This window comes from Penicillium psychrofluorescens, assembly GCF_964197705.1.
Source record: "Penicillium psychrofluorescens genome assembly, chromosome: 3".
Lineage (NCBI taxonomy): Eukaryota > Fungi > Ascomycota > Eurotiomycetes > Eurotiales > Aspergillaceae > Penicillium > Penicillium psychrofluorescens.
In genome coordinates this window covers 3,492,208-3,519,519 of record NC_133441.1, presented here as the reverse complement: position 1 = coordinate 3,519,519, position 27,312 = coordinate 3,492,208, and the positions used below count along the sequence as shown (strand labels likewise).

Here is a 27,312-nt window from a genome sequence, read left to right as displayed (position 1 = left end):
GTGAGCCAATCCGGTATTCACCTGAACTCCCCGTGGAAGGGGGCGTGTGGCTTGTTCAATTGAGGGGGGGAGGGGGAAATAGTATTATTTAAATGTGCTAGATGCAGTTTAGATTTCGTTTTTTCTTGTTCACTTTACACACATCGAAGACCCAATGCGATATTGAGATTTAGTCCGTTATATATCTTTGCACAGTATAGATTCGACCATGTCTAACGTTCACCCATTCGACCCGCTCTCGCCGGCGGAAATCAGCCAGGTAATTATATATTGACTCACTTCTCATATTGCATCCATTGAAACCGACCTGATAGCTCGACAGGCAGTCCGCATCGTCAAGAATGCCATCCCACACGAACCACTCGCCTTCCGAGTGGTAACCCTGCTTGAACCACCAAAGTCCCAAATGCTGCCTTTTCTCCACGCCGAACACGCAGGCAAAGCCAACGACACCAATGCCAATACACCAGCGCGAATTGCACTGATCCATTTCAATCGCGGCGGCGGCGTGTCCGATCTCTGTGAGGTGCACGTTAATCTCGACGCCCAGACCATTGTGCAGGAGAGATCGCTCGCTGGCAGACATTCCTTCCAGGATACCACGGAGATGCAGGCTATGGAGAAAGCGTGTCTTGCGTCGGCCCAGGTGCAGGATGCGCTTCGGTTGCTGCAATTGCCGGAGGGGGCTGTTGTCCAGGTTGAGTGTTGGACGTATGGGACTGATGGGATGAATGATATGAGGGAGAGGATTATTATGGTATGCTTCTCTCCATCTCTCTCTTTCTCTCTTTTAAGGAAGTGGTGTTTTGATATGTTGTTAGTGCTACCTCTACATGAGTCTCACCCCTCACGGCGACTCGAACCACTACGCCTACCCGCTAGACATCTGCGTCGAGATGCTAAGCGAAACCTACTCCGTGAAACGCGTGCTCTCTCTGCCTCTCGGCGAGAATGATCGGTTTGGACTCGTGAGTGAAGTGGGGGTTAAGCCGTTTGACCGGAGGAAGATCCATCGTTCAAGCGAGTACCATCCTGATCTTGTTCCGGAGCGGCGGACTACCACAAAACCCTATAGGGTTGTCCAGCCGCAGGGACCCTCGTTCCATGTTGAGGGGAATTTGCTCACTTGGGAGAAGTGGCGGATGAGAGTGGGCTTTAACTTTGTGAGTCCGTCAGTCCTTAGCAAAGGGTGTTGCTGATTGGTTGTCCAGCGCGAGGGATTGACGCTTCACGATATTATGTATGATGGCCGCAGTGTGTTCTATCGGTTGGCGCTCTCGGAGATGTTCGTACCCTATGGCGATAGTCGAGCTCCGTATCCGCGCAAGGCGGCTTTTGATCTGGGGAGTAACGGGGCAGGTGTTAATGCCAATAACTTGAAGCTTGGTAGGAGGCCCAGCATTTTCATGAACCATCCGCTGATATTGTATGGTCAGGTTGCGATTGTTTGGGCCACATCAAGTACTTTGACGGAGTCCATCACAACATGCACGGAGACCCGGTGGTGCTTCCCAATGCCGTTTGCTGCCATGAAATCGACGACGGCATTCTGTGGAAACATACCAACTTCCGCACGAACAACGCCGTGGTCACCCGCTCTCGCGTCCTTGTGCTGCAGACGATCATCACTGTCGGTAACTACGAGTATATCTTTGCGTTTCAGTTCACGCAGGACGCCTCGATCAACTACGAGGTTCGCGCAACGGGAATCCTCTCCACCGCGCCGATCAATCTGGATGAGTCCGTTCCGTATGGGACACTGGTAGCACCAGGTGTGATGGCGCCGTATCATCAACACCTGTTCAGTCTGAGGATTGACCCGGCCATTGATGGACACCGGAACTCTCTGATGGTCGAGGAGTCTCACGCCATGCCATTGAATGACCCTGCCGTGCACAATCCGTTTGGCATTGGTTACACGACGACTCACAAGTTTGTCGAGACGGAATCTCCGCTGGATATTGATATCGCCCGCAACCGCGTGTTCAAGATCGTTAATGAGAACGTTTGTAACCCAATAAGCAAAGGGCCTGTCGGGTATAAACTTGTGCCACACCCATCGCAAATGATCCTGGCACATCCGTCGTCCTACCATGCCCAGCGATCAGAATTTGGCGAGCACGCGGTTTGGGTTACCCGCTACCAGGACGGCGAGTTATACAGTGCAGGCGAGAATACAATGCAGTCGGCCGGAGGCGAAGGCATTGCCTCATGGATTCGGTCCCGCACGTCCCCGCTGAGCGTGCGAGACGAGGACATCGTCCTTTGGCACACCTTTGGCACCACCCACAACCCGCGCGTCGAGGACTGGCCCGTCATGCCTTCCGAGAAGTTGCTGGTCTCGCTGAAGCCTGTCAATTTCTTCACGCGCAATCCCGCTCTCGACGTGCCTATCAGCTCGCAGGCAGAAAACCAGAGCGTGCTGGTGGGCGAGTCCGGCGGCTCAACTTCGGCGAATCCATGCTGTCCCAAGCTGTAGTAGTGAAGACAGAAAATAATACGGACTGTATCGGCGTCGCCGATCTGGAAGAGTTAAAGACACGCTGCCTCTTACTGGATGAGGCATGCTCCGTGACAAAATTCTGCAATCATGATATCACCACGGTTGGGCCCGCCTTTGTCTCCTCCGCGACAGGGCCGATCGCTCCACTGGCCATCGCGGTGGAGTCCGGAATCTCATTTCCACTAGGGCCCGTTCCGTGGTTTGGCGGCGGGTTCCCGGAGCTCGGATGGGAGCGACTGGGGATTCAGGTGTGGCTGTAACTTATTGGGGCGTAATCGGGGGATCAATTGTGGTGGCTTTCAGAACCGACGATCTTCCGAGGCCAGACGGACCGACGAAAGCAAACCCCCGGCCCTCTTTTTGGTGAGGCTGTGTTGATTGCATTAGATCCTACAAATCAGGCGTGCTTGTATTGTATGGTACATACGGTAGCCGTCGGGTGGCCGCGACAGCATGGATCGAGTCAAGCCTCGATGAATCTCTGCGTTTGCCTTGTCCGATGTCGATCCGGCTGCAGCGCGGCGAGAGCGAGTCCAATCCCACGAACCCCTGCTCGTTTCCTGCTGGTATCCCCGCTACTGCGTAGTTCTCCTGCACATTGCAGAGTAGCATGCGTAAAACATTGCCGCCCCAATTAGGCTGATGATGATCGCCCCCACGGACCAAGAGGTCAAACTCCTGATTATCGTTATATTAAGCCGTCGATCGAAGCCGCGGTCATGATTGGCCGGACCTGCCAAATCGGGCGTCCAAGGGACGCCAGGGGAGGGCTGTTTCAGTTGCCCTGTTCTGATGGCGTCGAACCTGCGAGGAGGCCCTCCCCCCCATCAAAGGGCGCTAAGATAGGTCTCACGCTATTTTTGTCACCTGCAATGGCTCCGCCAGCCAAGAGGAGAGGGAACCTGAAACCCGCGGCGAATGTGCAAGTGTGAACATCGTGAGAATCGCCTCTCGTCACTATGGTGGACTCGAACTGGCAATGCTGAATCTATTCCCTCTCCTGGTCGCCCCGGACAACGTCCTGTTCCACAACATTGACCCCCTGCGATGTGCAAGCCCCCCAGCGTGGCGCTTTGGGGACCCACCGCACCAGGCGAGATTTGGATAGGCGGGCAGGCTAAGGCTGGTGCCTGTCTGCTTTTTTTTCTCCGGATGCGTGGCCGTTCTGGTGATTGATGCTCGTCTCGGGACCCCCCAGGATGCTCGTAAGATGTCAGCGTACGAACCATATTCTAATAGCGTCCACGGTTAGTTAAAACTAGTTAGCTCTGCTTCCGGTGGCTTGAGGCTGCGGGCGTAAGTCCAGAACCCATTCATGGGTGGCACCTAGAGGTCATGACGGCCCACCACTTCCAGTCAGTCCAGATGGCAGCCTCGTCCGGAGGGTGGACTCTTTCCAGGTTCTGCGCAAGCCACGAGTTGTCGGCAGGGGATGCGCAGAATGTCAGACGGTTGAAGCGTGGGACAGACAGAATGAGTGTATGATACCGTATTATTGTCACCGGCTTACCATACCGTTCTTGGCCCCTCGGATTTGTTGTTCTCTTCTCTCTTTCTCCCCCTCAACTCTTCTTCCTTCTCTTTTCCAACCTCACCCATCACCTTCCTCCTCCTACCTCCACGACTCTCCTCATCCTCCTCCTCCTAGCCCGCCCTGGTCCCCGTCGTGGCCGTCCGTTCCTTAACCAAATCGCTTCTCTCGACACCTGGCTTGATCGAATTTCCCCTGCGTCGGCCTCTCTTTCGGTCTGACTAGGTTGAAGACTATCGGTTGCGCTTTTACCTTTTTCGGTCTATTTTCACTCGTTCCTGCCTGGTGCGGAATATCCAATGACCCTCAAACGAGGTTGGTAAGACCTCCAGATTATTGGCCTTTCCCAGTCATCGCAGGGAAGTCAAACCATCTGGAGGTCTTTGTTCATCTGGATCGTTTCGACTCTCAGTTTTTCTTCTTCGATTCGCTTGTTTCTATTTTCTTTTTCTCTTCTTGTTCATCTTCTGCGACGCAGCATCTATGACTTCAATCTCGCTCCCTTTTCAGTCCCAGCCGACCGGGTTTGCCCAGCATTTCGATTCCCCCGACCAACCGACCGCGGATCCCCGTCGTCATCTCACCATGCCTGCATCGCTACCAAATCCGGCGTTTGTGTTTCCTGCCAGGGACGCAGATGCATCCGACAACCAGTCCGAAACTCCTGGGCCTCGGACACCCCCGCAGCTTCCGGCATTCTCATTCAATCCTGGGGCAGGCCCGTCTCCACAACCAACGCAGCCATACAATCCTCGATTGAGTGCCCATCGGCGACGGCCTAGTGAATTTGTTGGGGGTGAGCAGTTGGTGACACCAGAGTCCGTGGATGACAAAAAGGAAGAACCGGCGGCGTCGTCTACTCTGCCTCCACCGGGACCTCCTGGCCCCGGCAGAGGCCCTGGACGTCGCGGTCATGCCCACCGTCGGTCGGCGGCTATCTCTGGCGTTGATCTGAATGCCATTTCAAAGGCGCTCGGCACGAATCCAGCTGCCCCGAGCGCGCCCGTTACACCTTCTGAAAGGGGGTTCGATGACATTTCGAGGCCGTTATCTCATTCAGCCTCAAGTCTCGGCCGTCTCTCGCCTCCTGGTTCTCCAGGGATTCCACCCGTTCCGCCCATCCCTTCTGCCATCTGCATCGAGCCTGCTCCTGATGACAACCCTGACATCGGCCGTCCCGTTTCTACAATGTCCAACGAGACACCTGCCAACGCCGTGGCGATCAACCCCCCACAGCCGGATAACCCTGCTAGAGATAGTACGCTTTCTTTCGCCGACCGGGGCCCAACGCCACGGGACCGCAAGCCCAAGCCACGGCCGAAAACTGCGGATGCGTCTTTGGCGTTTGACTTGATCCAGAGCAGCAAGTCCAGTGGAGAATCTTCGGTCAAACGGTCCAAGTCTTCAGGACACTCGCGCTCCCGAAAGAGTATGTCAACGGGAATGCTTGATGCCGCCCTTTCGAGTCACTCGGCTGAAGATGCTCGCTCTACCGACACGTCTCGTCACTCGTTTTCGGATGACGATGGTTCGGACACTTCTAGCGACAATGAACACGATAGTGGATTTTTGTCTGCGAAGAAGCCGTCTTCCAGGTCCAAGAAGAAGAAGAAGCGAGTTCGCTCTTGGGCCGGTGCCATCCTAACACGGGGCAAGAGCAAGGGCAAGCGGGGTGCGAAACCGAATCTCGCATTCAAAGCACCGGCTGATTCGTCCCCTGCGCTTAGTCGAACCAACTCCGACGTCGGCTCAGTCAATTTCGACGATGATCACATTGTCGTCCTCCGGACTCCCACCAACCCGAAGGCGCCTGTTACAGAGCCTGACCGCAGCCGAGAAAACCGTCCCGTTCCTTTCCCATCTCTTGAAACTGCGTGGAAACCTCGCAGCTTTTACGAACAGGGGAGGCAGGATGATACGGTGAGCAGCCCGATCATCGACCTTGATGCCGCACTCGGGCCATTCAATACCCCGAACATGCAGCCAGTGACGGGAGCCGCTAGCAGCTTCACATTGGCTACACAGCGCATGTACAGCGGTGGGCGACGAGGCGAATTTATTGGTCCAGAGATGCGATATCACCGACGAGCAGAAAGTGCCCCAACTCTGCCTCCATTTGATCGCAGCGCTTTTGCTGCATCTTCCCGTCTCAGTGTCGCCCCCGTTTTGGAGACTGCGGATGTCTTTGATGAGGAGGAAGAGGATGCTTTTCTCGCCGAGAATATCCAATCTCCCAAGCCTGATGCATCCCCTGCACAAAGTGCCGTCGCTGTGTCGGACGACGAGAATAAGTCGGTCAAGAGCGACGACTCTACCAACACTTTGACTCGGCCGACAGCTACCAGCGACGCTTCTCAGCATCTTGGATTAGGTCTTCAGAAGGAGGATCATTCAGCAATTTCCCATGCGCCAGCCGGACCCGAGCAGCCCATGCAAGACGGCGGCAACCTATTCCCCAGTCAACCTCAAACCTCAGTGGAGATTTTAAAGTCGGAGGAAAGCGGAGGCAGAATACTAGGGCCTTCCAGCCCGGATGTCTCGCCACGCTTTTTGGCCGTTGAGAAGCGACCGGCCTCGTCTCCAATGGAATTCGTGCCCAGCATCCCTCCATTTGCGCTTTCAGCCGGAGTCTCGCCTTCTGATTCATCGTTTCCGTCTCCTGGAGCGCCAAGGACACCGTTTGACCGCACCTTTTCGAGCCATTCTTACCATCACCTGCCTTCGGAGTTTCCGCATGCATCGGTTGAGGATGTCCCATCTCTCACCAGCAGTGCTTCGACCATGACAAACACCATGCATCGCTTCTCTGCTACTTTTCTAGCCCGTGCTCGTCCCTCAAACAACCGCGCCGCATCGTTTTCAGTTGGTCTCAACCGCCGAACCGACCCAGCGAATGCACCGAAGCGGTCCAGCTTGGCTAGCCTGTCCAAGCTGATGAGTGGGCCTTCAGAACGGAGCAAATTGAGCCAAGAAGAGAAGCCCCCGGGTGATTCACCCGACAAGACCAAGAAGAAGGGTCGCCGAATCAGTCGCCTCATGCACTTCTGGAAACAAAAGGACAAAGACAAGCTCTCGGCAGAGGCGGGCTCGGCACCTTGCCCTCGCACCCGGCCCACCTCGTGATCCTTTTGGTCTTTACGCATATTGTGGTTTTTTGGCATCATGGCGCAACATCGGCATAGCGATATCCCGGCTGCATGGGATCCTTCATTTCTCGCGGCAATTTCCATCTTCTCGGCTTCTTCCGCTCTCGTGGCTTCGAGCTGCCTGGGCAAATACCTTCGCCCTCGCCTGGACTGTACATAGTAATATCGGCCCCAGGTTTTCCCCCTTCTTTCTTGCGGGCGCCGATTACGAATCTCTTTTGCATCAGACTGCGGTGTCTTTTCCCATGTCTGAGTATGATATGTTGTCATATTCTTGTCTATCATTTTATGTTACCTGTGTGAGTGACGCACGGTTTGATTGACTTTCTCCACGATCATTGTCCCAGCGCGGGCCCATCATTATTTTTTTTACTTCTGGAATACTATTCTCCCGTGGCCCTTCTTGGGGCCCCTTTTTCATTCTTTTTCATGGCGTGGATTCGTTTTGTGTGGTATTTTGTCTTATCGTACCTATCCACACCGGCCATTCCTGTGCTGGACAAAATAGTTAGGAAATGTGACCAATTCCCTACTGAACTGTGAACTTCCACGATGGTAGTTAGTGTAGACGATGCCGATAAGATAACGATAAGCAGAAAATGGGCGGCTCGAGTTCTTCCTCTTTTCTCCTCCTCTTTCTTTAAACCAACACACCACTCACAACCCTTGTCAATGCCTAGCAAACGCGGAAACCGCAAGATACCCGATTCTTTCCAGAGCAAACCACCCCCCTCCCATTCCAAACCATCCTCCTCCCGCCGAGAACCTCCCCAGTCGCGAAAATCACAGCCACCCCGCGAAACCAGCCATGAAGAGACGGATAATACCACCAATGGCCTTGATCTAGACACCACAATTCCACTCTCCCTCCAACAACTCCTCCTCGATGTCTTCAAAACAGCCCTTCTCCCGTCAAGCCCAGTGCACTCCGAATCCCCCGATTCCGCTGAACCATCACAACCACAGCCAGCAGACTCAACCCGCCAAAACAAGTCATCTCTAGACACCAAATCCTTAATACAAACCATAAAGTCACATCTCTACCAACGAGACTTTGACTCGGCCTTTACCGACGCCGACGAGGATCTGCTGCGCGCTTATGCGCTGCGCTGGAGTGCGGCCAGAGCTTTGGGCTATGCGGGGCTGTTTAGGGGGGTATTAGGGTTTATGAGGGATCAGAAGGTGGAAAATGCTGCTGAGAAGGGGTTGGATACTGCGCCATCTACCCGTGTTGTCTGCTTAGGTGGTGGTGCGGGTGCGGAGATCGTTGCGCTTGCAGCGGTGTGGAGGGATTTGGGCGGTGATGATGGTGAGAGATTGGAAGAGGGTGTTGCTGGGTTGGCTCTGACGGAGAAGAATAGTGAAAGTGAGGAAGAGAGCGGAACTGGTCTTGAGGAAGCCCCAGGCCCCCGCCTCACTGTCACGGCTGTTGATATCGCGGACTGGACTGCCGTAGTCGAGAGACTGTCCGACACGATCACCTCAGCGGATGTGCCAGCGCCGTCAACGTCAAAACACCAGTCACCGCTGGTGCGTGAGAAGAGCACATTCTCCGTCTCGTTTCAACGAGCTGATGTCCTCACTCTTCCCGAGTCTGAACTAAACGGCATCCTCCTCGACACCAACACCTCTTCTTCTTCCCTACTGGTGACCCTAATGTTCACCCTCAACGAGCTCTTCTCAACATCTGTGCCCAAAGCCACCCGCCTCCTACTCCAGATGACAGAAACCCTCCCAGCAGGTACTGTGTTGCTGGTAGTCGACAGTCCCGGAAGCTACTCAACCGTCAAACTGAAAGGGAAAGATGGAAATATGCAGGAGCGCAAGTATCCCATGAAGTTCTTGCTCGATCATACGCTTCTCTCTGTGGCGGAGGGGAAATGGGAGCGGGTGTTCTCGCAGGACTCGCGCTGGTGGAGGCGGGAGGCGGCACGGCTGCGGTATGAGGTTGGGGAGGGTGCGGGATTGGAGGATATGCGGTTTCAGTTGCATGTTTATCGGAGGGTTGAAGGGTGAATAAGGTGTATATATGGATGAAAGACAAGGATGGTTCATCAGAGTAGAGGTATGATATTGCTACATATAGAAGAAGGAACAAAAAAGGCTCCGCCATGGTGCCAGCGGACCCTCCCCAAAGAGTGCGATTAGATGATACATTTTGTTTCTTGTTCAACTCAGCTCCGCAGACCCAAAAGGAGACTCGTACTCTTGCCACCGTCCTTACCCTCCCCACCAGGCAGATAGGTAACGTTCGGGTTACCGGACAGAGTCTGCGCAATCTCCTTGCTGGCATCAATGCGCCGAATCTCAATCAACCCAGTACCGGCCTTGGCCACAGCCTTGCTAATGATTTCAGCACTCTCGGCTTCACCTTCCGCACGGATAACGTTAGCCTGGCGCTCCTGCTCGGCGCGCTCGACGATAAACCGTGCTCGCTCGGCATCCTGCTGGGCGATCTGCTTCTGCTCGACGGCCCGCGTGAACTCCTTGCCGAAAGTCATGTGCGTGATGGAGACGTCCTCGAGCGCGATGTTGAATTGCGCCGCCCGTTTCAGCAGGTCGGTGCGGATGCGGTTCGAGACAGCTTCGCGCTGTGTGATCAGCTCGGCGGCGTCGAATTGGGCGACGATTGCTTTGAGCACTTCGTTGCCGATGGAGGGGAGGACGCGCTCGTCGTAGTCCGTACCATATGACTACACCATTGTTAGCTTCGGGAAGGAACTCGTGTGTGTAGGTCTTTCGAGCTCACCTGGTAGATCTGAGGCAGCTTCGGCACGTCCGGTCGGTGCAGCACGCGCAGCGTCAGGCTGACCATCTGTAAATCCTTACTCCCGGTCGTGGTGGAGATATTGCGAGGCTTCGTGCGGACATCGTAGATAATCGCTCGTTGCAGCCAGGGAACCAAAAAGTGCGTGCCTTCGTTGACCACCTTCTCCTGCACACCAGACAGTCGGTCGAAGATGACTGCCCGTGTGCCACCGCGGACGTCGTAGAGGGATGCATCGGCTAGCAGCAGCGCACCCGTCACGGGGATGGCCACCCGGTAGAGGCGCTGGAGGGTGTTCTGCATGGTGGACGGGGAGATGAGGTGGGAGGATGATGAAGAGAGAGAAAGGAAGGACCGAGTCGGAGTGTCAGTGGTGTCGCCCCGATCAGGTTTAGCGTGGACGGGCCAAACTCCCAACTTCGCCCGACCGTCAACTCGTTTCTTGTCCTTCAACCATCTCGCTTGCCCACTTCGATCCCTCTCACGTTCGATTCTCTCGACTCAATCCTCTCACAATGGGTGGCGCTCTGGATCCTAAGAACGGAATGTAAGTTTCGCCCTCTGTTTCCCCCCGGTGCCCTGCGCTGGTGCGCGCCCGCTTGCGTCCGCCGAGGGTGTGCTCTGAAGCATCCCGGCTACCAGTGAGGCTAATCGCTTGCCCTGCCACATACCCTGCTTAGCGATCTACGTGTGCTGATGATGGTCTCGATATAGTTACATGGGTGGCTGGGGCGATTTTGGTACGTGGACGATGACCCTATCCTCGACCCGAGTGTGTCCGCATACGGTCGATATCTTCTCCCCGGACTCCTCTCTCGAGCACCCCTTTCGAATTGGCAAAAACCAAACAGCAACCAGAAGGTCACCATGACCGGGGAGTGAAGAGAGGGGAATAAAGAGAGAGAAATTGAAAGAGGAAGGACACCATTGCTGGAATGAGACACTGACCCGCCGTGACTGCAGGCTGCCCGACTCCCCAGCGCATCGCTACCTACTCCCTCTCGTCTAACCGCCAGCGCCCTTTCGCCGGTGCCGCCCACGCCGCCGTCTTCAACGTCTTCCGCCGCTTCCGCCACCAGGTGCTCTACGTGGTGCCGCCGTTCGTTGCTGCGTACGCCGCCATGAACTGGGCCATTGAGCGGTAAGTCTGCTGTGACCGATGGAGGAGATTAAGGAGATTGCTAATTGGGCATGATAGCAACGAGTACCTGAACTCCAAGCCCGGCCGCCTTGAGGCTGGCGAGGAGTAAATGGATCGAATGGATGGAATTGAATTGAATTAGTATACACGGTGGTGGAGCTGTATCATTGTACAGTAACTAGAAAGCAATCACCATTTCCTTTGTCTGAATCTATTCTATACCTCTACCATTGGTCTGTCTTCGTGGTTGGGTGTAGTCCACCTCGCCTGCCCGGGACGCCTCCTAGTATACAGCACTACGCCATACTACCCAAATCCACAGAATAACTGCCCATTGGCTTCTACCATTCAATTGCTCCCATTCCTTGATTTAGGAATCATATTATTCTATTATTCACACCTACCCTGTTCTTGGCGCTGTTCAGCCCGTCTCCACACCGACCGAAAAAAAGGAAGCAAAAAATTTCGCCCAAAACAGACAAACTTCCGCATGTGCCAACTTCGCTCTCTCCTTCGCCCATCCACTCTCTTGTCTACTACTTCCACCTTCTCTTCCTCTTCCTCTTCCAATTTCTATCGTTCCTTTCTCTTTCCCTCCCTTTACTCCTCTCCCTTCCACACCATGAGCAACATCACTCACCCCACCATCAAGGGTATTTTCTCTCTGCTACCCCGCCTCCACTGAAGAAAAAAAAAAACCTGACCTTGCCTATACAGATGGCTGGTTCTCCGAGAAGTCCGACATGTGGCCCGGCCAGGCCATGAGCCTCAAGGTCAACCAGATCCTGCACCACGAAAAGTCCAAGTACCAGGACGTGCTGGTGTTCGAGAGCAGCGACTACGGCACGGTGCTGGTCCTGGACAACGTCATCCAGTGCACCGAGCGCGACGAGTTCTCCTACCAGGAGATGATCACCCACCTGGCCATGAACTCGCACCCCAACCCCAAGAAGGTGCTGGTCATCGGCGGCGGCGACGGCGGTGTCCTGCGCGAGGTCGTCAAACACGAGTCCGTCGAGGAGGCCATCCTGTGCGACATCGACGAGGCTGTCCCCCGTGTCTCAAAGAAATACCTCCCCGGCATGAGTATCGGCCTCCAGCACCCTAACGCCACGGTCCACATCGGCGACGGCTTCGAGTTCCTCAAGCAGCACAAGAACAAGTTTGACGTCATCATCACCGACTCCTCTGACCCGGAGGGCCCCGCCGAGACCCTGTTCCAGAAGCCGTACTTTGAGCTGCTCAACGATGCGCTGCGTGACGGCGGCGTTATCACCACCCAAGGTTGTTCGTCGCCTTTCTTTTCTGTCTTTCTTTTTTCTCTCCTCTCCTCTCCCACCCCGTCCTCGTCATGAATCTAGGCTAATCTTTCCGCACCACCCCGCAACCAACCCGCTTTTCGGGCTCGGTTTTGTGGGAACTGTGCTTTTTGTCCAACAGCCGAGAACCAATGGCTGCACCTCTCGCTGATCACTGATCTCAAGAAGTCCTGCAACGAGGTCTTCCCCGTCGCCGAGTACGCCTACACCACCATCCCCACCTACCCGTCCGGCCAGATCGGCTTCATGGTCTGCTGCAAGGATGCCTCCCGCAACGTGCGCGAGCCGGTCCGCTCCTGGTCCCGCGAGGAGGAGGAGCGTCTGTGCCGCTACTATAACCAGGACATCCACCGCGCCAGCTTTGTGCTGCCCAACTTTGCGCGCAAGGCGCTCGGTGCGTAGCTTGGTATTACGTTTGGTAGTAGATTTATGATTCGCAATGAAGGGTTTCGGATTCGTCCATACAGTAATTCTTTATTCTATACCGTAGTTTTCTACCTAGTAACTATATCTGCTGGCGGGTACTGATAGCGGGTACTGGTAGCGGATATAGATCGGTTCCCCGCAGCCGAGGATAACCAACCCCCCATACATATCCAACTTCATCATCATCTTCTTCTTCTTTGCACACACTTCACAACAACATATAACAAGAACTAAATCAAAGAAAAGAATCATGTCTTACCAGCACCGAATCACCCTCCTAGGCACTGGCACAATCGGCCTCTCAATGGCAGCCCTCCACCTCCGCCGACCCGACACATCCGTCACGCTCTACGACCCACGCCCAGACTTGGAATCCCAGGTACACGAATTGCTACCCGGATTTCTCTCGTCCTCGTACCCAAAACAAGAACAGAAAGACGGAGACAAAGGCATCATCCAAACCCTCCTCTCCACATCCCGTCTCCGCCTCTCCGCCTCCCTCGAGGATGCCTGTCGCGGCGCAACTATCATCCAAGAACAGACGCCCGAAACCATTTCCTCAAAGCAGGCTCTCTGGACACAGGTTAAGGGATTTGCGGACCCCACGGCCCATCTGTGGAGTAGTTCCAGTGGGATTGCTGCTTCGGCGCAGTGTGCTACTTGTCCCGTTGGTGGGAACGATGTAAGGTCTCGTTTACTCGTGGCTCACCCGTTTAATCCGCCGCATCTGATGCCCCTCGTGGAGATTGTTCCGGGGCCGGAGACTAAGGCGGACAGAGTTGAGTTTGTGACGAGGTACTTTGATACCACGCCCGGTCCTTTGCCTCTTCCCGCTTCCTCTTCTTCGTCGTCTTCCTCGGAGAGTCAGAGTCAAAGTCAACAGACAGAAGGCTATTACCGTCCCATAATCCTACACAAAGAAATCTCCGGCTTCGTTGGAAACAGACTTGCATTCGCGCTTCTGCGCGAAGCGTGCCATCTCGTCGGCGAGGGCGTGGTCAGCGCGCGAGACCTCGATGCCATCGTGACGGCTAGTCTGGGGCCGCGATGGGCAGGCAGTGGTGTGTTTGAGAGCTACCATGCTGGCGGCGGGGAGGGCGGGATTGGAGCTTTCTTGCAGAAGCTTATGCCGACGCTCCAGCCCGTGTGGCGGGATTTGGGGCAGACGGAGATTAGTACGGAAGGCGGGGAGAAATGGAGGGAGATGGTTGTGCACCAGACCGAGGAGGCATATGGCCTGTATACGGCGGAGAGGAGGAAGAGTAAAGAGGAGATGCTGAGGGAGGTGGTGGCAATGCAGCAGCGGAGATGGAGTGATTAACAATAGAACAATCTGTAGTAAACGGAAAAAACCCCCAATTGACATTATCCTCTTCTTAAAATAAAATTTATCTATTCATTTTCATTCTATTCCCTTCTCCTTTTTGGGACGGACCCTTTACAGAATCTGCTGGAAGGCCCGGTTGATGGGCGAGCGCACGTTCGCGCCCTTGTAGAAGTCGATGGTGGCAATGGCACGCTTGCTGATGCCCTCGGGGGTGAATTCGAACTTGGCGTACACCTCCTTGTACGGGCCGGAGGCACCGAAGCGGTTCAGACCGAACTGCTCGTGCGCGTACCGCTCCCAGCCCATGGTCGAGCACACCTCGACCGACAGCACGGGGATGCCATCCGGCAGCACCTGCAGGCGGTAAGCCTTGTCCTGGGCGTCGAACACCTCGAAGCAAGGAACGGACACCACGCGGGCGGCGACGCCGTGCTTCTCCTTCAGGTAGGTGACGGCCTCGACACAGATGCCGACCTCCGAACCGGTCGAGATGATGGTCACGGCCGCGTTGGGGGTGTCGACCGCGACGTAGCCACCCCGCAGGGCGTTCTCGATGGTCGAGTTCTCCAGCTGGGGCAGGTTCTGGCGGGTCAGAGCCAGGATACTGGGAGTGTGCTTGGCGGTCAGAGCCGAATAGTAGGCGGCGCTGGTCTCGTTGCCGTCGGCGGGACGCCAGACCATGCAGTTGGGCAGAGCACGGAAGTGGGCCAGAGTCTCGATAGGCTGGTGGGTCGGGCCATCCTCACCCAGACCGATGGAGTCGTGAGTGGCGACGTAGATGGTGCGGACGCGCGAGAGAGCCGACAGGCGCACGGCACCGGCGGCGTACGACACGAAGTTCAGGAAGGTACCGCCAGCGGGGATGATAGTGCCGTAAGCGGCGAGACCGTTCATGACAGCGGCCATGGCGTGCTCACGCACACCGTAGCGGATGTAACGGCCGGACCAGTCGCCGAGGCCCAGGCTGGGGGGCTGGAAGTCGACGGCGTCCTTCCAGCGGGTGTTGTTGGAGCCAGTCAGATCGGCCGAACCAGACAGCAGCTCGGGGACGATCGAGTGGATCTTTTCCAGGACGGTCTCCGACAGCTTGCGCGAGGCGATGGCAGCATCGGTCGGCTTGTAGGTGGGGAGGCTCTTCTCCCAGCCCTCGGGCAGCTTGCCAGCCAGACGGCGAGCCAGATCGGCACCCTCGGACTTGTGCTCGCCCTGGTACTTCTCGAAGAGCTGGTTCCACTCCTGCTCCTTGGCGGCACCCTCGGCGGCGTGCTTGTGGTACAGGTCGTACACCTGCTGGGGCACGACGAAGCTCTGGGATGGGTCGAAGCCAAAGGCCTTCTTCACGCTCTCAGCATCATCAGCCTTGAGGGGGGCGCCGTGGACACCACCAGTGCCCTGCAGCTTGGAACCGAAACCGATGGTGGTGGTCAGCTTGATGACGGAGGGCTTGTCCTTGACCTGCTGGCACCTGCGGATAGCATCCTCGATACCCTGGAGGTCGTGGTCACCATCCTTCACGTGCTCAACATGCCAGCCGTAGGCCTCGAAGCGCTTCATCACATCCTCAGTGAAGGCGCACTTGGTGTCACCGTCTAGACATATAGGGTTAGTTCGGGTTTCCCCACCGGGTGGAATCGGGATGATCGAAGCTTAACGTACCAATGGAAATGCCGTTGTCATCATAGATGGCGATCAGGTTGCCCAGCTGCAGGTGGCCAGCCATGCTAGCGGCTTCGCTGGCAATGCCCTCCATGGCGCAGCCATCACCGAAAAAGGTGTAAGTGTGGTTGTTGATCAGATCGTAGCCGGGCTTGTTGTAGATAGCAGCGGTGTGGGCCTGGGCGATGGCCAGACCAACGGCGTTGGAGAAACCCTGACCGAGAGGACCCGTGGTGACCTCGATACCGGGGGTGTCGTGGGACTCGGGGTGACCAGGGGTGATACTGCCGACTTGCTGCGTTCCGTCAGAAAAGAGCCCATTTCTATAGTGATTCTCAAAAACATACACGGAAGCTCTTCAGGTCGTCCATGGTGAGCTTGTAGCCGAACAAGTGAAGCAAAGCATACTGCAGCATGCAGCCGTGGCCGTTCCTGAGGAAGAGCATAGGTGTCAGCGGTCAGTTGATTCATTGGAGCGTTACAAGAAGAAGATCAATCGCCATAGAAATACTCACGAGAGAACGAATCGATCACGGTTGACCCAGTCGGGGTTCTGGGGGTTGAAGCTCATGAACTTGTTGAACAGAACGTGGGCCACGGGGGCCATGCCCATCGGGGCACCGGGGTGACCCGAGTTGGCCTTGGAGACGGCATCAACCTGACGAAAATTTAGTCCAAGGGTCAATTGAAGGTGAAGAAGGCGGCAGGTGGCCAGCTTGTGCTGTTCCGCCACGTCCGGAGTGGATGGAGCGAGCAGGACGTACCGCGAGAACACGGATGGTGTTCACAGCCAACTTATCCAGATCAGTGTAACCCATGACGGCGGTTACTATAGAGAGAGAGTCAGCAATGACCAGTCGGAGAATTGAGGGCGAACATACAATGATGGCAAGTGGATATGTAAGGGGGAGGATGAAGATGAAAGAGGAAGAAGAAAGAAAGAAAGAAAGAGATGGAGGGGTGTGTTTGGTGGTGGGGGGCGGATGATGTCTTGTGGTGGGGCAGACCACATCGCATAGGGCAGATATCTTCGCAGTGCTATGGTACATAATAGGGATTACATGGATTCTAGAAGTAAGGAGTGTAGATATTATGTTCTATTCTACTACTATCCATTCAAATGATCGATATAAACCTGGCAATTGCAATAGTTCCTGCCCCTACGTAGTGATTGCCCTCTTGTGGATGCTGACTCAACCACTCTGGCCTCCCATTCCACGAACACTCGAAGATCCTTCGCTAGTACGGTCGGGCATCTCTACTTCAGCCCGACGAAAAATCCCTTCAGGTCATTCTCTTCTTTTGTCCCGCCGGATGAATAACTCTGCACACCGGAGAGCCGCCCGGACCACGCTGCTCCGGCCCCAGCGGAGCCTTATTATTCATTAGCCGCCTGACAGTTCACGATCTGGCTCTGGAGTCGGCTTGTCCCAATCTGGCCAATCCGCTGATACTGTAAGCAACTCCGGGCGCTCTACCCATCTCCACAAATTTTTGTTGGGGATTCGAAAGCCGGTGTGACCGAAACAGCATAGCGTGCTCATTCACGACTAGGTGTACAGAGGCTGTCCATCCAGATTGGGAGAGCATTTATTCAGGCACAATTCAACCGCAGGAAATCATCCTCTATAGCCGGCAAGTCTAGCCATTATTCTATTAGTGGACGTTAGGTTGAAGATCCACAGGCATAGGAAGCTCTTCAAAAAAGCAGGTGACCTCAAGGTGCCGGCCCTCTTTGCGTAACAGTCGCACCATAGACAAAAATCAACTTGGATTGATTTAAGAAGCTGACTAGCTCTCTGCAGGACACCAGCAACGTTATATCGGTAGAATTCACGAAGCCAAGCGCAGAAGCAGGAATCTTGGCCCAGTCCGCTATCCAAATTCCCTTGAGGAGTTTCCATGAGTAGTACGCCTTTTAAGGGCACGAAATATACCCCACTCTAGTCATAATCTCTTTAAGTTAATTGGCTAGGATTTGAGTTTTGCAAGGGTCATCCTAAGGGTCGTGGGGGCCGCTTGCACGACCCTCACAAGGACATACTTAAATTTAATGTACGTAGTTACTAGATTTCGTCTATTTTGGATCTAAGTTGGCATCTAGAGAGAGAATACTCCTTAATAAGCTTACTTAGGCCAGAGGCTTCGGGTATTTCAGCCCTAAAGAAAAAGGTTCGAAGTTCTGTGAATGGTAAAGCATCTACCTTGTAGACTAAAAATAGAATCGTGGGATTCGGGGTGTAGATCTTCTATGGCGTCGGTTTCCCTCTCTCTCGAAGAGGACTATTATTTTAGGCTATGTCTGTTCCTGATTTACTTACGACTAGAAAAAAGTAAGCCTATAGCCCCGAGTATTATCGGCGACGCCGTCGATAATTAGAAAAAGGCATTGTTTAGAGGCGATATACCCTTTTCGACGTAGACTGGTAGCTACTTTCTCTTCAATACCTTAAGGTTAAGGTAGGGTAAATCAACCATCAACCATAATATTCGATCTACATAATCATATTCAGGGATAGAATTTGGTAATCCCACAAACTTTAGGCTTAACCGGCCCCTTTCATAAATTACCATTTATGACGCAGCGCCACCCGATCGATACTGCCCCCACCTCCAACCAACGATATTCTTGTAGGGAGAGGTCATGACTCCAATCGAGAATATATTCTGTCATGATGATTGGATCGCTGTAGACCGAGAAAATCGATCGGCGACGGCGAGGTCTGGGGGCGAAGACATGGGAGGGGTTTGAAAATAAACCAAGTCCTCCAGAATGTGCAATTTCTCCACCTACCACATCCCAATAATCATGGTCTACATTTTTTTTATAGATGTACGGCCCATTAATTAATTACTGTGCTAATCCAAATGTAATCCAGGAGTTTAGAAATCGAACTCAGGCGGGTACTTTCCCAACGTCTCTATAGGCAAATAGATGATCAGGCAAGTATTGCTGCAATGGCCCCGTTTGGTTGCCTAGCATAAAACGATGCGGAACGCACTACTCCATAGCTAAAAAGGAGTTTCCTGCTCATTGCCCGAGCATATCAAAACCCGCCTCATTCCTTCGACTCACTGAGCAATCAGTAACAGGGTCTTGAAATTGGCCATGTTTGCCAAGAAGGGGCGCATTAAGCTTCGACCACTTAGCATCGTGGAAAGTCCAACACTAATCCCTCATCTTCAGGAACAGGGTCCGGGGCGATGCACAATGTCGTAGTCAGTCGCAAATTTGGCCCGAGGAGATAACAAATCCAACGACCCTAAATTTAGGAAACAATACGACGGGGTATAAATAATAGGATTAGCGACCTTCTTGTTCAATATCAAACCCAAGTCTGTCTCAAACCGTCTCAAACCAAAATGCATTTTCAGACCTCCTTTCTTGCCAGTACCCTCTTTGCTGCCCTAGCTGCCTCGCAGTACTTCGAGATCATCGCCCCGGACGATTATTGTTACCTCCAAGCAGGCACTTCCGACCCCGACGACACTGTCTTTGGCTGCCACGGCGCCACTGGGCCTTTTGCTAACAATAATGATGGCGATTGCTCAGGTGAGTCAACAAAAGACTACTCTATAAATGAATACTAAAGCATACGATCCCCAATAGACCTCTTAACCGGTGACCTCGGTACACATTCGTATAGCCTTTGTGGCACGCTGCCAGGCGGAGGTGCCGCTGCGCAGTTTAATATTTGGGATACGGCCGCCCAATTTTGGGAGAATGGATTTTCATCTCCCTCGTTAGAGTGCGATATGGGAAGCTTGGTTTCCGGTGCGAATTGCATCGGTCAACCCCAAAATTTGACATACGGATACAGGAGGGCCAAGTAGAACCCATCATACTATGGTTACCCTATGGTGTGCCCATGATAGTTTGAAATGCATTGCCGCTGCTAAGCGCTGATTGACTTTTGAAGCCGTTTGCCGTTTCATTAGATCGAGTAATTTATCACTGCCAGTTTCACGGCTTGTACTGAACTGACTAGACGACTCTCTTGATGTCAAGCGGTCTCGTAGTAGTCTACTCTCTAGTTCCTTTGTAGTAACACTTTGTTAGTGACGCGGAGAAGTCTACGCTTTCTGGTAGACAGAAGAAGGGGCACATCAAGAGATATATGCCTGTCTGTGTAAACGCAATGTTAATTGGTCCTGGATATTGTACACACTATGAAAGAGATTGTGCCGTATTCAATCCCTATAGATGCCGGGAGCGCACTCATGGAGCTATGGCTGCAGATAGGCTTGCTCCTCCTCGCCTTTACCGGCATGCCACGTACGGTACATACATTCAGTGTGTGATATACTGATATAATCTCCAGATATCAATTGTATACAGCTGGAACCAATAATATGCACACTCTCCCGAAGAATTGCTCTAATCAATCCGTGTAAAACACCTCATCCAACACCTTCCACCACCCTGGACCCTCTGCGCTACTCACAGCACCAGGAATCGGACTCTCCTATTACAACATATCAAATCAGCTCCAATAATAGGGCATAGAAACAATAAATTAAAATTAAAAAAGCTCACCTGCATCCCATCGGTCATAGCCCACCACTCCCTTACCTTGGGATTGGCCTTCATGCACGCCATATCACCCTCAAAGTCTGAGCCGATATACTTGAATGTTGAGAACAATGTCCGGTCATTGTCGAAGAAGATCGAATCTGCATTGTATGTGGAATCAGTGCGCTGAACGAATATCCGCGTCTTTCTCTTGCATGACGTACAGTCGCGGATGTTGCAGTCTTTGATTTGCTGCAGGACCTCGGGCCAGACGTTGGCATGGCATTCTTTGTAAGCTGCGACAGCAGATGGTTTGAGGTGAACAATTTGCGCGATTCGACGGACGGGAGACATTGTGCCTTGTGGATTGATGGTCGTGGAAATGGACGAAGTTTCCTGGATGCGGGGGTTGCTTTGCGCGGTTATTATGTCTTGCCCCTTCGTATAGGTAATGGACAGAAGAGAGATTGGAAATCTGATTCGTTGATAAGTTTTCTCAGTGCAATGGAAGTGTTGAAAGAGAGAACAACTCTGCCGGCCCCTCCGTCACGTCGTTGCGACATTCTCTCCTCGGGGGGTGCTAACCCGAAGCCCCACCGGCATCCCGAGTCCAACTCCACAACAGTTTATATAAACTTCATCTTCTATTGCAAAATTATACACAAAATCATATGATAGCCTTTATGGGTCCACCATCTGGTTGACCAGCTCATGAACTGTATGTGACATCAACATCTCAATAGTATTCCCTCCAGTCCAGCTTCACACGCAAATGTTCAAAAACAGTCGTGGATTCAGGTCTCGAAGCAAAGAACCCCCCGGATTTATGGAAAGCTTTCGAAGACGCCTTCCCAGAGTCCAGCCCGCGTAAATAGCCCAAGAAAGCAGAGGTCTGTTTCCGGAAAGTAGCATACAGATGAAGAACGGTGCCTTCACTCTCATGACGCAGTCCACTCAGCCCATCTGCTCTAGAAAGAGGGCTAAAGGCGAGAATGGTGCTGAAAATAGAGTCGAGCAGTTTCGCTGCCTGTGCGTGTCGCTTACTGAGGAAGAAGGCAAACAGCATTTGGTCGAGTATGTCCTCGTGGTAATCGCGGAGTCGGGGCACCGAGTGCGCGGCTTCGATCGTGCCGTCGATGTCACCGCGGTCAAGACAGCGTTCGATCCTGTCGAGGGTGTCTTGTAAGCGGCGCCAGGTCGAGCCAACGCCGATGTGGAAACAGTAGTCGCTGACAGCAAGGACAAAGTGTTGAGCTTCGATGCGGAACTTCTGGAAGACATTTCGTGTGTCTCCAGAGAGAGAACCACGCACGGTTGAGTCGCGAATCAGGCCCTTAACGACTGATACCATGCGAAGGAGACGAAGCAAATGCTTGAAAACACGGTCGTATTTATTGAGAGACCGGGTAGTGATGATCGTTTCGAGGACTTCCGGTGGCTTATACTGAAGACGAAGGAAATCCAGCGCCTCAATAGCATTGGGGTCTTTGCACCGCTCGATTTCATCAGGATGCAATTCTCGAATGGAGAAGCTCATTCCGCCCGGCAGTTCGTTGTCCTTGTCTTGTGCTTCTGGGTCGGTTTCACCAAAGTAACAGTCCCCGAGGAGTCCAATCAAGACCAGGCGAAGCTCTGAGCTGGCCGGGGGCCATGTGTCACGGCTGCCCAAGCGCAATCCCGTATGTACGCCACTGCGCATGACGCCGGCTTTGCGTTCCCCACTCTCCATTTCCGGGTCGAAGAGGGAGTTTGACAGACGCGACACAAATGATCCGTCACCCAGAAGCTGGAAGCACCATTGTAGATTGAGATGGTGTCGGATATGGTGCTCTTTAAAAAGATGATGGAGACATGAGAAGTCGATCAGAAGCGCCTGGGACGATATGACCGGCGCAAGAGACAGATAGAGTCCCGAAGTCAAATCCGGCCCAAAACGTCTGTCATCGTAAGCTGGAGTAAAGCCTCTGGCTCGGTGAAGCAGTCCAGAGAATTTATCTTTGGAAAGAGCGTCTTGGTCCGCGACGACTTCCGATACACGCTTCTCATCGTCAATATCGAAAAGCTCAAATGTTTCTGCTAGCTCCTCTTGTTCATTGCGGGTATTGACCTCGGACAAGACGAGCTCAGATTCATTCTCTTGTGTACAAGGCTCGCCACGATGGTACCTCAGGATCTCAGCACGAAGTTTGCCTTCATATTCTTGTGCGGTCCGTTGGATTCGCTCAATATCGTCCCATGCGGTCGCACATTGCAAATTCAAACGACCCGCACGACTAAGCACATCAAGTCGACCGATGGGATGTTGTGGATGAGATCGTTTGAGCAGCCGAAGACTTCTTCCACTCTCGAAAATTGAATGCGCTTGATCAATAGGTATGGTATGCGGCATGTAGTCTGCGCGGTAGTTGAAATCAATCCGGACCGGCCCCGTCTTGAACTTGCCAGGCTCCTCAAAGCATTCGAGTTGGACAAATGTTCTACCACTCGCCACATCTTGATTCAACGCTGGTTCCTCTGGCCGAAGACCCATCCAACCCTCGACAAATTTGAACCACGGCGCCGTTACGCGGAGAACGATTTCTTGAACGAGGTTCTCTAGCCACCCAAACCTTTGGGCACAGAAAGCCGCTCGTTCCATGACAGCCGAGATGATCTGGGCCTCTGAAACGCACTTCTCAGCCGCGTCCACAATGTCTGTCAGGGCGCCGACCAAGTCCCCGCACCGCTGAAATAGCGCCTTAGCCTGCAAAATTGAAACAATGTTTCTAGAATAATCGAGAAGCTGCTGTTCGAGGTTGCATATGACCACTGCCGTGGCGCTGCTCAGCGTGAATAAAGCAGGCATTTCCTTGCCCTTGAAGTTCTGAGTGGCCTGCGCAAATGCTCGCAGTCGCTGCATGTTGGTCCCGCACCGTAGCACATCTCCGATGACGTTGTCCAAAACCTCCGGGCTAATACCCGAGACGCGAGCGTGCGTCAGGTGTCTCTCAAACTGGCCGGTCCGTTCGTTGTAGCGGAAAAATGGCGAGCTCCAGCCGAGTCCGAGCCGAAGCAAGGATCGAATGAACACGTCGTTTCGGACCAGCCGACCTGGTTTTCTTTGGCCACTCCGACGCGCCAACGCGGCGTCAAAGCCTTTTGCCCCGGATTCGCTAAAGTACACCGAGACCGGTTCACGAAATGACCGGTCCTGGAACTTCTCCCATGATTTCAGCGGGGAGGTGTCGCCAGGAAGTTCCTTCAATCGCTCCAGTGCCCATAAGTTTTCTTCGTCGTCAGCGAAAACGTCTTGTAGAAGGTTAGACTGTGCCTCGGACTGGCCGTCTATCGAGGGCTCGATGAGGGAGTCGGGAGACGATTCTGGTGGCCCGGGAACGTCGCCGAAGAGATCGAGTTTCCAGATCGAGTCGTGTTGCTGTTTGACACTAGGCTCAACAAGTAAACTGTTCAACCCCGATTCTGGTATGTCTAGATGGAACGAAAGTCAGTTTCCCCAGATCATTGGAGGAGGCCCATTGGAACGCACCCGGCAGAGTCGCATTCCACGGCAGCTGCAAGGCCTCGACACTGAACTGGGACAGTCGCCAGAAGCCATCGCTGGCAAAGGGATCGGTGTCCGACTCCATCGATTGAGTCGGACGCGTCAACACGAAGGTGAATAATAATCAAGAGCAACACGACTGTTGGTCCCGCGGGCGATAAACGATTGGCGCACAGACCACGGGTGATAAGCTCTCTGAACCGATGTCCGAGTCCAACTCAATTCCTTTCCTGCCTTTCCTTTCTTTCCACGACCTGCTTCTCTCACAATCAATCCACCATGCCGCCCAGGAAGAAAGCCAAGCGCACGCACTCTACTACCCCCCAGGATACCGCCGCGTCGAGCGTCAACACCCCCGGCTCGACCTCGAGCGCCGTCAAACCAGACCCAGACGAGTACGACCTCATCACAGACCCATGGACCGACGAACAGGAGACCGCACTGTTGAAGGCGATCATCAAATGGAAGCCAGTCGGTGAGTGCGATTCGTGATCCACAGAATGGTCCTCCCGCTGATGTGCTATTCCGCTAGGAATCCATAAGCATTTCCGCATGCTCGCCATCTCCGACTACTTGAAGAGCCAAGGATACGCGCCAGCTTCGGCGGACCACATGCGTATTGCAGGGATTTGGAAGAAGCTAGGAACTCTCTACAACCTGGAGGAATTGGATGAGCGGGTAAGCTGCAGCGCAACGGGCATGCGACCTCTTCCGTGTTTGCTAATGAGCACTCGCTATGTGTGCAGGAGGATTCATTGATCATGGACACAAGCGAGGACGGCGAGCTGTCGAGTGACATGTACTGTCCCTTCGAACTACCGGATGAGGAATACGGCGAGATGATGTTCGATAGGCGGCTGGCGATGGAAAGCTCCACGTCCCCCGTCAGTCGCCCGGCCGAGTCTCGACGAGGAAGCACGGTAGCAGATACCGATGGTAAGTTTTTTCAATTATTATTTCTGTTCTTCATCAGTCTGAAGCTAACCGCACCGGTCGTCATAGAACCGCGCTCTTCCCCCGCGCCGTCGCGAGGCCGCAAGTCCAATCGCCCCTCTCGCCCATCTACGCGCGGAACGCGCTCGTCAAAACTGCAGGCCGAAATCAGCAGTCAGGGAAAGGCATCTGATGATGATGGGGAGTCAGGTGAGGATACCGGTGCCAACGATGAGGGCGACGAAGAAGGTGAAGAGGGTTCCGGCGAGAGTGAGGGTGATGAAGAGGCGGAGGATGAGAAAGGGTCTCGCAGCACTCGCGCGCAGGCGTCTCGATCGAAGCCGAAGGACAAAAAGCCGGCTACAGGTACGACGACGCGCCGGACGGGACGGCGTCGGTGAGATTTGTCTTGTTTTTCCAGCTTTGAACTTGATACCTATGATCGTTTGGGATTGGCGTTTTGTTTCTATCGATTTGTATGATTATCGAGACTCGGAGATAACTCGGAGATGTTTTAGAAAGTTCGGGGACAACACCCCTATGAGGTGCCCATAAGGGCAGGACGCTTCTGTCGGCCGACCTAGAGAATCCCCGATGATCTGTGCCCGCTACTGCTAGGGCCAGGGAAGAGAATCTGAGGGACTATTGATAATGCCAAGAAGACCCAAGAAAAGAACTTGTTTTATATGGAGAAAATAGCATCCTAGTAACTACATAAGTAAGGGTAGTCGATCGCTGTAGGAGGTCTAAAGGTCATTCGGGGGTAACAAAGGAAACAGATCAAAAAAGGTCATAGTACAAGAAGAGCAGCACTAGTTTACAGGCGCTTCATGATGGCCTCGGCATACTCGTGGGTCTTGGCCTTGCCGCCCAGATCACCGGTGAGAGCCTAGATCACGGAATTAGTAGGAGTTCGGACGGAAAACGCAGATAGATCATAACTCACCTTGCCCTCAGAGAGGGTGTCGAAAGTGGCCTTCTGGATGCGAGCGGCGTGGTCGTGCAGACCCATGTGCTGCAGCATCATGATACTGCTCAGCAGCAGAGCAGTGGGGTTGGCGAGACCCTTGCCGGCGATATCGGGGGCAGAGCCGTGGACGGCCTCGAAGATGGAGCACTCGTCACCAATGTTACCGGAGGGAGTCAGACCCAGGCCACCGATCAGACCGGCGCACATGTCGGACAGAATGTCGCCGTACAGGTTGGGCATGACCAGGACCTTGTCGTTGTAGGGAGTGGGGTCGGTGACGATGCGCAGGCAGGAGTTGTCCAGCAGCTCGGCGTCGAACTCGATGTCGGGGAAGTCCTTGGCGATCTCGCGGGCGGTGTTGAGGAAGAGACCGTCGGACATCTTCATGATGGTGGCCTTGTGCACGACGCGGACCTTCTTCTTGTTGATCGACTGCGCGTACTGGAAGGCGAAACGCAGCACACGCTCCGAGGCCTCCTTGGTGATGAGCTTGATGCTCTGCACCACGCCATCCACCACCACGTGCTCAATGCCGGAGTATTCACCCTCGGTGTTCTCACGGATCAGGACCGTGTCGACGTTGTCGTAGGGGGTCTTGTACCCGGCGATCGAGCGGCAGGGACGCAGGTTGGCGAACAGGTTGAAGGTCCGACGGAGAGTCAGGTTCAGGGAGACGTGGCCCTTGCCCACGGGGGTCTGGAAAGGCAGAGGTTAGTATTTTCACCAGCCAACAAATAAAAGTCGCATACCGCCAGAGGACCCTTGAGGGCAACGTAGTTCTTCTGCACGCTCTTGATAGCATCATCGGGGATGGCGGTCTTGCCATCCTTTAGGATGGGGGTGACATCGACGGACTCCCACTTGACCGGGGCCTAGAGCAAGACAGTTTTTAGCATCGTGGATGGGCGGAGTCGGGAGTCGGCATCCCGAGGGGTTCGGTACCTTAGCAGCCTCGAAGATGTCCTTGACAGACTGCGAGATCTCCGGTCCAATGCCATCACCCTCAATCAGAGTGACGGTGTACTTGCCCTATTCAACTATTATCAGCCTTGTCCGCGCGATTCTGCCACGCCATGGTCGGACCGCGGGTAATGCGTCCGGCAGCAGCAAAAACTGAGATCACGGCAGTGTCACGTACATCAGAGCCCTTCTGGCCTTTGAACTTGGCCACGGGGTCTTGCGAAGCACTCGCGTAGGTACGCAGCTATCGCAAGTCAGTCAATTGAGTCGTCCTAAGTCGCAATTGCGTGGGTATGGGAATGGAGGGCTACGTACCTGCGACACGGGGGCGAAGCTGGAGACCACACGGGGCGACCGCAGGCATCGGGCAGCAGTAAAAGAGCGAGCAGCGAGCATTATGACGATAGCCCTGAAGGAGTGAGGGAAGGTGGATTGGGAGTGGGAGGGAGTAGAAGAGAGGGAGAATCGAAAGAGAGAAAGACGGAGGGCGCAAATTCTCGGCACCCGCCCGATCCGACCGGACTGACGGACTGAGTGGCTTGACTGGGGGCCGACCCTCGGACTGTTTACTCTGGCATC

General features: G+C 54.0%; 12 protein-coding genes across 12 annotated transcripts; 7 read left to right on the top strand and 5 right to left on the bottom strand.

Annotated features, from left to right (window-relative positions):
* Positions 1 to 208: 208 nt before the first annotated feature.
* Positions 209 to 2,479, top strand: PFLUO_LOCUS5449 (uncharacterized protein; the record flags this gene model as incomplete). Its single annotated transcript, XM_073782897.1, has 5 exons — positions 209 to 259; positions 323 to 757; positions 822 to 1,163; positions 1,212 to 1,386; positions 1,437 to 2,479. The coding sequence occupies 5 exons, from the start codon at positions 209 to 211 to the stop codon at positions 2,477 to 2,479; spliced, it is 2,046 nt and encodes a 681-aa protein (XP_073639506.1).
* A 2,140-nt stretch (positions 2,480 to 4,619) lies between these two features.
* PFLUO_LOCUS5448 (uncharacterized protein) lies at positions 4,620 to 7,157 on the top strand (the record flags this gene model as incomplete). Its single annotated transcript, XM_073782896.1, has 1 exon — positions 4,620 to 7,157. The coding sequence occupies one exon, from the start codon at positions 4,620 to 4,622 to the stop codon at positions 7,155 to 7,157; it is 2,538 nt and encodes an 845-aa protein (XP_073639505.1).
* Positions 7,158 to 7,852: 695 nt separating this feature from the next.
* On the top strand, positions 7,853 to 9,196 carry PFLUO_LOCUS5447 (uncharacterized protein; the record flags this gene model as incomplete). The annotated part of the gene is made up of 1 exon (XM_073782895.1): positions 7,853 to 9,196. One exon carries the CDS (start codon positions 7,853 to 7,855, stop codon positions 9,194 to 9,196), a length of 1,344 nt encoding a protein of 447 aa, XP_073639504.1.
* Positions 9,197 to 9,354: 158 nt separating this feature from the next.
* On the bottom strand, positions 9,355 to 10,250 carry PFLUO_LOCUS5446 (subunit of the prohibitin complex (Phb1p-Phb2p); the record flags this gene model as incomplete). The annotated part of the gene is made up of 2 exons (XM_073782894.1): positions 9,355 to 9,873; positions 9,930 to 10,250. 2 exons carry the CDS (start codon positions 10,248 to 10,250, stop codon positions 9,355 to 9,357), a joined length of 840 nt encoding a protein of 279 aa, XP_073639503.1.
* A 212-nt stretch (positions 10,251 to 10,462) lies between these two features.
* Positions 10,463 to 11,197, top strand: PFLUO_LOCUS5445 (ubiquinol--cytochrome-c reductase subunit 8; the record flags this gene model as incomplete). Its single annotated transcript, XM_073782893.1, has 4 exons — positions 10,463 to 10,494; positions 10,662 to 10,687; positions 10,911 to 11,088; positions 11,146 to 11,197. The coding sequence occupies 4 exons, from the start codon at positions 10,463 to 10,465 to the stop codon at positions 11,195 to 11,197; spliced, it is 288 nt and encodes a 95-aa protein (XP_073639502.1).
* A 513-nt stretch (positions 11,198 to 11,710) lies between these two features.
* PFLUO_LOCUS5444 (putrescine aminopropyltransferase) lies at positions 11,711 to 12,809 on the top strand (the record flags this gene model as incomplete). The annotated part of the gene is made up of 3 exons (XM_073782892.1): positions 11,711 to 11,741; positions 11,806 to 12,375; positions 12,529 to 12,809. 3 exons carry the CDS (start codon positions 11,711 to 11,713, stop codon positions 12,807 to 12,809), a joined length of 882 nt encoding a protein of 293 aa, XP_073639501.1.
* A 274-nt stretch (positions 12,810 to 13,083) lies between these two features.
* PFLUO_LOCUS5443 (uncharacterized protein) lies at positions 13,084 to 14,154 on the top strand (the record flags this gene model as incomplete). The annotated part of the gene is made up of 1 exon (XM_073782891.1): positions 13,084 to 14,154. The coding sequence occupies one exon, from the start codon at positions 13,084 to 13,086 to the stop codon at positions 14,152 to 14,154; it is 1,071 nt and encodes a 356-aa protein (XP_073639500.1).
* A 117-nt stretch (positions 14,155 to 14,271) lies between these two features.
* PFLUO_LOCUS5442 (Transketolase) lies at positions 14,272 to 16,634 on the bottom strand (the record flags this gene model as incomplete). The annotated part of the gene is made up of 5 exons (XM_073782890.1): positions 14,272 to 15,749; positions 15,817 to 16,111; positions 16,164 to 16,248; positions 16,332 to 16,474; positions 16,581 to 16,634. 5 exons carry the CDS (start codon positions 16,632 to 16,634, stop codon positions 14,272 to 14,274), a joined length of 2,055 nt encoding a protein of 684 aa, XP_073639499.1.
* Positions 16,635 to 20,198: 3,564 nt separating this feature from the next.
* On the bottom strand, positions 20,199 to 20,683 carry PFLUO_LOCUS5441 (uncharacterized protein; the record flags this gene model as incomplete). Its single annotated transcript, XM_073782887.1, has 3 exons — positions 20,199 to 20,282; positions 20,354 to 20,490; positions 20,554 to 20,683. 3 exons carry the CDS (start codon positions 20,681 to 20,683, stop codon positions 20,199 to 20,201), a joined length of 351 nt encoding a protein of 116 aa, XP_073639498.1.
* Positions 20,684 to 21,065: 382 nt separating this feature from the next.
* PFLUO_LOCUS5440 (uncharacterized protein) lies at positions 21,066 to 23,955 on the bottom strand (the record flags this gene model as incomplete). The annotated part of the gene is made up of 2 exons (XM_073782886.1): positions 21,066 to 23,797; positions 23,856 to 23,955. The coding sequence occupies 2 exons, from the start codon at positions 23,953 to 23,955 to the stop codon at positions 21,066 to 21,068; spliced, it is 2,832 nt and encodes a 943-aa protein (XP_073639497.1).
* A 194-nt stretch (positions 23,956 to 24,149) lies between these two features.
* PFLUO_LOCUS5439 (uncharacterized protein) lies at positions 24,150 to 25,204 on the top strand (the record flags this gene model as incomplete). Its single annotated transcript, XM_073782885.1, has 4 exons — positions 24,150 to 24,345; positions 24,403 to 24,548; positions 24,617 to 24,806; positions 24,873 to 25,204. 4 exons carry the CDS (start codon positions 24,150 to 24,152, stop codon positions 25,202 to 25,204), a joined length of 864 nt encoding a protein of 287 aa, XP_073639496.1.
* A 416-nt stretch (positions 25,205 to 25,620) lies between these two features.
* PFLUO_LOCUS5438 (NAD-dependent isocitrate dehydrogenase) lies at positions 25,621 to 27,129 on the bottom strand (the record flags this gene model as incomplete). The annotated part of the gene is made up of 6 exons (XM_073782884.1): positions 25,621 to 25,692; positions 25,750 to 26,469; positions 26,523 to 26,645; positions 26,716 to 26,802; positions 26,912 to 26,977; positions 27,049 to 27,129. 6 exons carry the CDS (start codon positions 27,127 to 27,129, stop codon positions 25,621 to 25,623), a joined length of 1,149 nt encoding a protein of 382 aa, XP_073639495.1.
* Between the last annotated feature and the right edge of the window lie 183 nt (positions 27,130 to 27,312).